Source organism: Myxine glutinosa, chromosome 4 (assembly GCF_964187855.1).
Source record: "Myxine glutinosa chromosome 4, kmMyxGlut1.1, whole genome shotgun sequence".
Classification (NCBI taxonomy): domain Eukaryota; kingdom Metazoa; phylum Chordata; class Myxini; order Myxiniformes; family Myxinidae; genus Myxine; species Myxine glutinosa.
In genome coordinates, this window is record NC_136264.1 from 200,102,800 (window position 1) to 200,113,112 (window position 10,313).

General features: G+C 43.9%; 1 protein-coding gene across 6 annotated transcripts in view; it reads right to left on the reverse strand.

Moving 5' to 3' along the window:
- Nucleotides 1-9,914, reverse strand: part of LOC137414392 (DNA repair protein RAD51 homolog 2) — a 47,525-nt gene extending 37,611 nt beyond the window's left edge. For 3 of the 6 annotated variants that reach the window (XM_078776903.1, XM_078776904.1, XM_078776905.1), the window contains exon 1: nucleotides 64-1,095. In XM_078776903.1, coding sequence (XP_078633029.1) covers nucleotides 64-147 — 84 coding nt within the window. In that variant the 5' untranslated portion in view covers nucleotides 148-1,095. Of the gene's footprint in view, nucleotides 1-63; nucleotides 1,096-9,624 lie in introns of those variants that run through there. The other 3 variants (XM_078776901.1, XM_078776900.1, XM_078776902.1) reach the window with 3 other exon arrangements.
- Nucleotides 9,915-10,313: the final 399 nt, after the last annotated feature.

Here is a 10,313-nt window from a genome sequence, read left to right on the forward strand (position 1 = left end):
CCATCAGAAGGTCCATAATAGAAGGAAGAAATTGGAGGGTGAAGGGAGATAAGCAAGTCACACCTGGCAGGTCACAACCTGTTGCTTTGCCAGTCGTGAACACAGTTCAGCGGGCAAACCAGCTCGGCGGAGATTTTTGGAGGCCATGGCTCTACGTCTGTCCAGTTCTGGTGGACAAACAATCACATAAGCAACATCACAATGCAGCTTTGTCTTTGGATTATTGTTATTTTTACTTTATTATCATTGTTTTACCGCCGTTTACATGCTTGCATCATCACAAAATATCCACCCTCACCAAACTGTAACTTGAAATACCTGAGCTCATTCAATGTGTTGTTCTTTTTGGCCGAAGAACATTGTCTACATTTTTACCTGCAACATGTTGCAGGTCTACAAGAGCTTCCCATTGCTGTTGTTGTTGGGGTTCTTGTTAAGGATCGATTTCTGAAATGTGCAACCATTGGTCAAACAGCTGCCAGACCACACCCACATCTGTCGCTTGACTCCACCCTCTATAGCACAAGTTAAAATTATATGGACGCCATCTTGGTGTTTTGGTGGTCCAAACACATTAGGCCTGTAAGCCTCCACTGATCATACACTGCCCGGGTTTGTGGCATAAGATTTCCATTGGGTTGGCTCGATTGTTATTCACGATGACAGACCCCGAAAAATCTAATCATATGTCCCCGAGGACCCAAAAGACCCTTGAGGACCAAAAACACCCAGATGACCCAAAAGTCCTTGATGACCCAAAATACCCAGTTCACCCAAAAGTCCCCAAGGACCAAAAAGACCCAGATGACCCTGATGACTCAAAAGTCCCCAAAGACCTAAAAGTCCCAGAAGATCCAAAAGTCCCCAATTAAAATTTGGTCCAATGGACGAACAGGCCCCCGAGTGTAATAAATATTTGAACTGACATTTAGTGTTCCTTTCATCTTTGTTTTGGCATACTGCATCGCCTGGAGTGGTCTATGGTCAATTAATTTACATAGGCTCCGCCCCTACCCTCTGTCCCAGCCCTATTGGTTAAAGGGAAACCACATCAGTTATTTTGAGCATTTCTGAGTGCAGGTCATTGTGTGGGTTGAGGCTGTATGAAGACATTACTCTTTGAGAAACGAGCAATAAGACAGAGCTGCAAGATACAGTCAGGGTTACGTAAAACAATATAGGAACATGTGCAGTGTTTGACTTTGCTGAATAAGATATCTTGGCACTTTTGCTCCAAGATTGGGTATCCTCTGAGTACCATATTCCATTGTGTTATTCCACATTATATAAAATTACAGAAACAAGTGAATAAAAAAATTTATGCTAAATTAAAAAGGCAATGTAGGGATGACAAACTACAGTCTAAAAAAATGTCCTAAACAAGATAGGGATGATGTTGGTTTAGACTTAGAGAGTAGCTAACAGTATTGCCATCACATAACAATCCCTCCATCACTGCCTCAAGACTATTGTCTCGAGATAGGCCGAGCTAAAAGTATTAGAAGCTCCTATAGTTCATTTCTGCAAAAGTATAAGAAGCTCCTATATAATTTCAGGGACTTCTTGCAGCTTCAGTTGTCTTTCCTACTTTTCTTTTTTATCAACTTGGAGTAACCAATCACAAATGGAGATAATTATAGAATGCTGTTATTGGAGATGTTCATGCATTTGTAAGAAGTTGCTGATCATGTACTGATATTATAACATTGTACTCATCTGCTAATTTGTAGAGTCCAGGTGGTTGTTGTTGTTGTTGTTGTCAGTGTGTGGCTGCACAACAGGAGTAATCAAGTACTGGTGTAACCAGTGGAGTGTTTGTAGAAGCTTGAAGCAATAACTGATGAAGTATAAATGAGGCAGTAATGTTGGGATTGTTATGCGATGGCAATACTGTGAGCTACTCTCCAAACCAACATCATCCCCATCTTGTTTAGGACATTTATTAGACTGTAGTTTGTCATTCCAACATTGCCTTTTTAATTTAGCATAATTTTTTTTATTGACTTTCACATGTCGAATAATAATAAGCTTTAATCAAGCCCATCAGAACGCACAGTACATCAGCATGCACGGTAACCAAGGGTTATGTTATATAATCAAGCAGTATGTTATATCATCAAATGTTATGTTATATAATCAAGCGTTATGCAACACAAATTCCGAAAAAGATTGTGTTATGTAATTTTTGAACATATTGCAGTTAATCAATCTGTGACCATGTGACAAATCAAGGCAGTGTTCTGGGCCCTGGGCTTTTTTTGGTCTTCATTGATGATCTTTCTGACGCTGGAAAATCCTCTATATCTCTTTGCTGATGACTCCACTCTCTGCCGCTCCATGCCTCATCCCTCAGATCGGCAGGCAGCAGCCTCTTCAATCTCTGCAGACCTGGACAAAATCACAAACTGGTCAACCACGTGGAGCATGTCTTTCAATCCTGACAAACCTCACACTTTCACTTTGTATCTCCAAAAAGAACGTCTGGACAACCCTCCCATCTACTTTCTCAATAATCCTCTTGAAGAAATTCTGTAACTCAAGCTTTTGGGTCTCACTATCTGCCATGCTCTTTCCTGGGAAAACCACATTTCCAAGCTGGCCTCCAAAGCCAGTCGCTGTCTGGACATCCTTCATCATGTGAAGTCCTTTCTGGGCACTTCAGAGCTCTTCACCACAAACAAAGCTTTCATCCGCAGCTCAATGGAATACTGCTCTCCCCTCTGCGCTGGTGCACCTGCCTCACATCTCGCTCGGCTTCATGCTGTTGAAACCAAAGCATTCAGAATCATTGGAATCTCCCTCGATGAAGCTAACTCCGAGGGCCGTTCACTTACTCACCGCAGGCAGGTTGGTGGTCTTTCTGTCTTCTACCGACTCCTCTCTGGCCTTGCTCCCCCAGCTCTCTCTGGGCTCTGTCCCTCAAATATTCCTACAGGTCGCACAAGATCTGCCAGAAACCCTCTGATGGTTAAACTGCCAAAATCAAGACTCTCTGCTCACCTTCACTCCTTCATTCCTCTTTATAGTGCAGGCCCATATGTCATAACAATATTGTTTGTGTTTTTTGTTTGTTAAAATTGATTTAGCAATGGATTCTGCTTCAGAATATTATAGAGATGTAAAAAAAATAGGGTTCCATTTTTTCTTTTACGTCTAATAGGTAGTAATTCGAAGAAATCCAAGATGGCCGCCATAAAATTTGGAAAATACACTTTTGTGCATATCTTTGTATCTAGATATCATATAAACATGAATAATATGTCCTTTTATATGTTTTCAGACCCAAGGAAGCCATTTCTGCCATTGTTTTTACAGAAAAATGCAAGGAAAATAAAATAGTGGACATATACCAGCCAAAGTGGGGTCGGCCGGCATGAAATCGGTTAATTAAGTTTCCACCATCTAGTTAAGGTCTGGTTTTGACTGTGTTGACGAAATGTGAATCTGAATAGTAGTATCTATCTTTGCAGGACCGACGACAGTTCAAGAGTGTCTAGAAAATTACACCTACCTTCAAGATGAGTGACTCACCACCCAGGAAGATTGAGAAGTCAGTAGATTTCGGACTTTGTTTTGTATGCCAAATGGCCATAGGGCAAACAGACTATACAACCTTTGTAACGAAACCAAAACTCTCCTCTGTCGAGAAACTGATGGCAGGTGCTGAGGAACAGTACACGTATGGTGAAACAAAGTTTGCATCATTGAATAGACGTTTGCAATATTCCTCTGCTGAAGAATTGCTCGCAAAAGGTCTCCGCTACCATAAAGCTTGTTACAAAGATGTTACCAATAAGATGCACATTGATCGAGCAAAGGCTAGGTTTGAGAAAGGAACAACATCAGGCAGTGCCGCAGAAATCCGACTGAAAAAGAGAGGACGACCAAGTTCTAGTGATCTAGGGGAAAGCACGTCAACATCCAGAAGGTGTTCCCGAGAACAGACATTTGACGCGCTCAGATGTGTCATATGCCAGGAAGACAGAGGAAGTGAACTACACAATGTGTCAACAAAGAACATGGGACTCCAGATCAGAAACATTGGCCAAGAAACAAGTAATGACAATCTGAAAGTGAGACTGAACAGTGTCATAAGTTCGCCTGACCCATTGCAAGCAATGGCTGAGGACATGAAATATCATTTACCATGTGTAGTTAAGGCCAAACGTGCTATAGTTAAGACGGAAAAACAAACAGAAACAACCAATGTTAACTTTGGTCAGGTGTTATCAGACCTTGAACTCATTGAAATTGTTGAAACTGCGTTGAATGATACTACTGAAAATGCTGTGCTGAATATGAATGAAATTCATGTAACCTATGTCAATTTACTTAAGGAGCACGACTTTCCGGTCTCAGACAACCATAGTTATAAGCCATACCTGAAACAATTGATCCTAGACAACATTGCCGATGTTCATTTCAGCCGGCCCTCAAACAAAACAAAGCCAGAGCAGATTCTTTCCACAAAGCTCAAAGACCACATGATATCAAGCACAATTACAGCAGACAGCATCAAAGACGATTTTAAAGTACTTTTGCGAGCTGCGAAAATATTGAGGAAAGACATCGCATCTTCCCCAGCATGGAAATTTAATGGAACCTTTGCTGATTACAAGCCACCCCCGATGCTCAACATCTTCTGCAAGCATGCAGTCATGGGAACAAGGAAAGTAGGAAATAGCAACAGGGAGGACTCCATTGGTGTGAGTGCATCATTGTTGGCGCAGCACTTTGTCGGTGCTTATAAATCTGACCGACAGGTATCGTACGAACCAAGAAGCGAGGATGGATCATTCAAACAACGATTTGAAACTCCATTGAGTGTGGGCTTAGCTCTCGACATACACAAAAACACACGATCCAAGGCGCTTGTAGAGAAACTTGCACATCTGGACCTCGCCATCTCCTACAAAAAGGTCATGGAGATTGAGACCAGCATTGCCAACTCCGTACTGAAGCAAATGGAGTCCACCGGAGGCATCTGTCTACCACCATGGTTGGTTCAGGACACGTTCGTCTGGTTTGCCATGGACAACATCGATTTTCTAGAGTCAACTCCTTGCGGGATGAATACCCTTCATGGTACAGCAATTGCGATCTACCAGCCTGTATCACCGGAGAAATCACCCATGATACCACCAATTGAACTTGACCGGTCATCAAAAGCTCAAACGATACATGATGCAGTTGGCTGTAAAACGTTGACCTGCAAGAAGCCAGCACCCGAGAAGAGAAAGAGCGACTGCAAGCTGCTCACATCAAAACCCGAGACAGACAAGAACAAGAAAACCGATATGACCTGGATGATTGGATGCCTGAACTTCGAGGAAGAAGGAGAAGTTGACGTCAAACTCACAGCTCCGGGGACGTGGGGAGCCTTCAATTCCTTGCTATCTTCGTCCAGTGAGAAGACCAATGTTGCTCTCGTTCCTCCGTTGATAAGGTCGCCTCCTACAGACTATGATACACTGTACACGGGTCTGATGAGAGCTCACAACATCACAACTCGTGTTATGGGGAGTGAGGCAATCACAGTCATGACTCTCGATTTGCAGCTATACGACCTGGCGATGAAGCTGTGGGTGGAACGCGAGGACATCAGGAAGCAATTCCTCTTCCGACCTGGTGAGCTACATGTTGTGTTTTGGGCCTTAGCTGCATTAGGAAAATACGTGGAAGGGAGTGGAATTGATCAGGCATGGGTCGAGGCTGGACTTTTCTCGCCAACCACAGTGAGCCAAATACTAAATGGGAGGCACTTGTATCGAGCTCTGGAGGCACACATGGTAACACTGATCGCTTTGTACAACCTGTACTTCCAGAGATTCCTGGCAATGGAACCTGAAGAAAGGGCCTATCTGAACGAGTCATCTGTTCGTCTGGGAGAGGCATATCAGAGAGACATCAGCGGGAGCATGGAGCCAGAGAAGAATCTATGCGACATTCTCAAAAAAACATTGGCCATGATGGAGTCCAGAGATATGACCAAAAAACTGGAACAATTTGAGGTCAGCACAAACAAGATACAGCGCTTCATCCTGAACTACATGAAACAGTTTGAGACTATCCTTCTGTTCATTAGAAGTACAAGACAACGTGATCTGCTGCTGCATATGGAGAGCATCGAGTCTCTCACGAAGTACTTCTTCGCTCACGATCATCTAAACTATGCTCGGTTGCTCCCTCTCTACATTTCAACAATGCAGGAGACTGAAAAGCAGCACCCAGAACTGTGGAGGGAATTCATGAAAGGGAACTTCTGTGTGACAAAAGGATTGGCAGGCTTCACATCAATAGCCCCAGACCATGGCATTGAGCAAGAAAACCGTACACTGAAGGTGATTGGAGGAATCGTAGGGATAACTCAAAATGAGAAGGCGCTTGACAAGTTCTTCCTCATTGCACCTGAGCTGTCAAAGTCACTGCACGAGTTTGCGGAGGGATATGGTCTTGGTGAAAACCAGAGCAGAAAACAACACCACGAAATCACGGGGGGAAAGCTTTCCCGGGTGATGAGCCATGCCTCCAAGCTTTCTAGGGTGTTCCGTGAACATGGCGATCCATTTATGGAAGAGGAAGTAGACGAGGTCTACAACCTGCTCACCAAAGAAGTCATGAATGAAAAAGTGTCCAGCGACATCTTAGAGCGCGACGAGATCGGACAACAGATGTTCCAGCAATTTGCCACAGATCGTTTAGCTGAGGGAAAACTTTCTGTGTGGGACAAAATGACGAAAAGAAAACTTCGAACATTCAAGAGTTCGAATGCCACAACAGAAGTGAGATCGGGCGACAAGCTGATCAAAGTCAAAGAAGAGCGAGGATTGTTGCAGAGGTTCATCGTTATCTCACGGAGCCGACCAGAGCTCGACCTGAAAGAATGTATTGGCACCTATGAATTTGGCATCGTTCCACGTTCTTTATTTGCATCTGATGGATCCCTCTTGTTGGCATACGACAAGGCAAAAATCCTTCGTCAACTTGAGCATCTGGCTGAGCCTGAAGAGCAGGATGTACATGATCCACCAGGAGAACCTATTTCGACAGAAATCAATGAGCATCAAGACGCGGGAATTGCCGCTTTGAATGATGCAGCAGCACACGCTGGGGAAGAAACTAATGACCCATCAACTGACTATGAAATCTCAAGCCAAAATTTGCAGGAACCCTCTCAGATCAGCCAAAACCCAGACACAACCACAAGATCAGGAGTGATCAATGAAAACGAGACTACTTCTCGCCATAGAGTGATTAATCATTGATGGCATGGCTCTTGTTAACGGGATCTCCAAAACAGAACAAATGATTACATGCAGTGACTTTGCTCAATCGTTCATTGAACGCCTCGAAAATATTGCCGTGCATTATGATGACGTGAGGTTGGTATTCGACCGATACATCGATAACTCACTGAAAGACAAAATGCGCCTAAAGAGGACAAAGGGGAAATCAACATACTATCACGTCAGGGATAGTACATTGATCCAGAAGATTTCACTCAAAGATTTCCTTTCCAATGTGAAGACCAAGGCAGAGCTTACAGAGTACTTGGCTGTGAAGTGTCTATCTTACAGCAAGGCTCATCCAAACAAGTTGAAGAAGTTCATGGTGACATCAGGAACTAAGACCACGGGCAACACTGAAGTTCCAGACAGTCTACTCACGCACAGCCAAGAAGAGGCCGATACACTCTTAATTCTGCATGCTCTCACAGTCGACAAAGATGCAGAAGTTATCATTGATTCGCCAGATACCGATATCTTCCTCCTACTGATTCAGAGATTTCACGATCTACCACCTGCTACGAGGTTTCTCACTGGGAAGGGAAAGTTGAGGAGGAGCATTGCAGTCCAACCTATTCATGGCATGCTAGGAGAGAAACGTGCGTCTGCAATACTTGGATTCCACGCATTCACGGGAAGTGACATGTCTGGAAGGTTCGCTGGCAGGAGCAAGGACTGGTGCTTTAAGGTCTTCATGACATGTGACAACAAGATATGGGAGGCTCTGGAGTCTTTGGGACAAACTGATCCGTCACCAGAAGTGTGTTCCCAGCTGGAACGCTTCGTCTGTCTGCTGTACAAGTCTAAAGTTCACACGAAAGTAAACGAGCTTCGCTGGTTCTTATTCTCCAACCGTGCTGCTGAGGGAGAGAGTCTTCCACCTACCACTGGTTCACTAAAGTTACACGTTCAGCGAGCACATTATATCGCAATGATATGGAGAAAGGCAGCAGAAAGCCATCCGTCCCTTCCATCACCTGTCGAGTATGGTTGGCAGTTACTTTCGGATGATGGGGTTTATGCCCCAAGTCGATGCCTGAATCCTCCAGCCCCAGAAGCAATAATGAATCTCGTGAACTGTGGGTGCAAGAAAGGGTGTATGGGAAGATGTAGCTGTCGCAATAACAATATTCCTTGTACTGAAGTTTGTGGGTGTGTGGGTTACAGTTGTAACAACAAAGCAAACATCAATGAACCGCGTGTGATAGATATGGATGAGGATGAATGAGGCATTCGTTTATGTGATCGTTTATGTTCATTCATCGTTTATGTTTAGGTGTGTGTGTATGTGTGTGCGTGTGTGTGTGTGTGTGCGTGTGCGTGTGTGTGTATTCAAAATAAATGTTATCAGTGAAGATTGTTTATTGAATCGATTCTAATTGGGAAATTATACGATCCGATTTCACGACGGCCGTCTCCATTTTGGCTGGTATATTGCCCACTATTTTAATTTCCTTGCATTTTTCTGTAAAAACAATGGCAGATATGGCTTCCTTGGGTCTGAAAACATATAAAAGGACATATTATTCATGTTTATATGATATCTAGATACAAAGATATGCACAAAAGTGTATTTTCCAAATTTTATGGCGGCCATCTTGGATTTCTTCGAATTACTACCTATTAGACGTAAAAGAAAAAATGGAACCCTATTTTTTTTACATCTCTATAATATTCTGAAGCAGAATCCATTGCTAAATCAATTTTAACAAACAAAAAACACGAAATTACTAATCGCCCTAGACTATTACTCCTGCCTCTGGAACAAACTCCCACACTCTCTTCAATCCCTCTCCTCCCTCCAAGTCTTCAAAACAGCTGTTTACCACCATCTCCTATCTTCCCCCATCCAAATCCTTGATCTTTTTCTGCCCAGTTAATACACCCCAAATCCACCTTCGTCAAATTCCGTTTTCTTTCCTTAAAGTTCCTGTCGTGTCCATTTGTTTATCCCGTATAGCCCGCCCCAAGCCTCTCCATTCCACACATCTCCCGATGTTCCTGTTATCTGCTGGTGTCTGTCTCTGTCACTATCTCTCTCTCTCACACACACACACACAAACACCCCCTTTATGATATGTTCTATGTGTTAGCTCTTACACCAGCCTTGACTAAGTGTGGAATGTTTTATGAACACCAAGTCGGAAGGGTAGCGCCAAAAAACGACGAGGGCCCCCCTGGGTGAAAAAGCAAAAACAAGTGGGAAAATGTTGTCAGATGGGAGTGCCCCAGATGAATGACTGTGGCCCACAGTAACAGAAAAGAGGAGGTGAGGGGCTTCAGGGAAATTTGCAAACAAGGAGCGTTCCCAGTGGCATGGACAGTGCAAACGAGTGACCTTCGAAAGGCCTCCCGGAATCCCGTGTTCAGTGCTGCTCCAGTCGTGAACTCACAGAGAAGGGGACCCACGATACTGCGCCAGGTGATGAGAGAATCTCCCAGGGCACTGCACCTGCGTTAAGACCTATAGCTTGCTGGTGGTGAGTGTGGGGAAACCGACTTCAACGGTACTCTCCAGCAGGCACTGCAGAACCAGGAATGAATGCAACAGGTAACGCAGAGAGAACCCCCTAAAAAACAATTTCTTATGGAAATAATAAGCATGTTGGGCTCACTGTAAAAACCAAAAAAAATCCTTATTTCAAAATCTTGAATATTTTTCATATCTTGCGGAAAACAATTATCATCCTTGAAACTAACAGGCCCATCTTTATGGGATGTGTGTATGGTAAGAAAATACGTCAAAAATTCTCAAAGAGTAGAAATTCAAAATAACCCCCCCCTCCTCTCCACTTTATGGGACGGGGACAGCCCCTCCCTGTTGAAACAACCACAAACACACTTTATGGGATTGGGACAGCCCCTCCCTGCTGAAACGACCCCACCCCCAATTTCAGGGAAGGGGCCAGCCCCTCCCTGGTGAAATGACCCCCACCCCCAAGTGTATTTGTTCACATGCACCCCCATTGCCTGCACCGGAACGACCCCAACACCGTTCCCCCGGACACGCGTACATAATAAATAGAT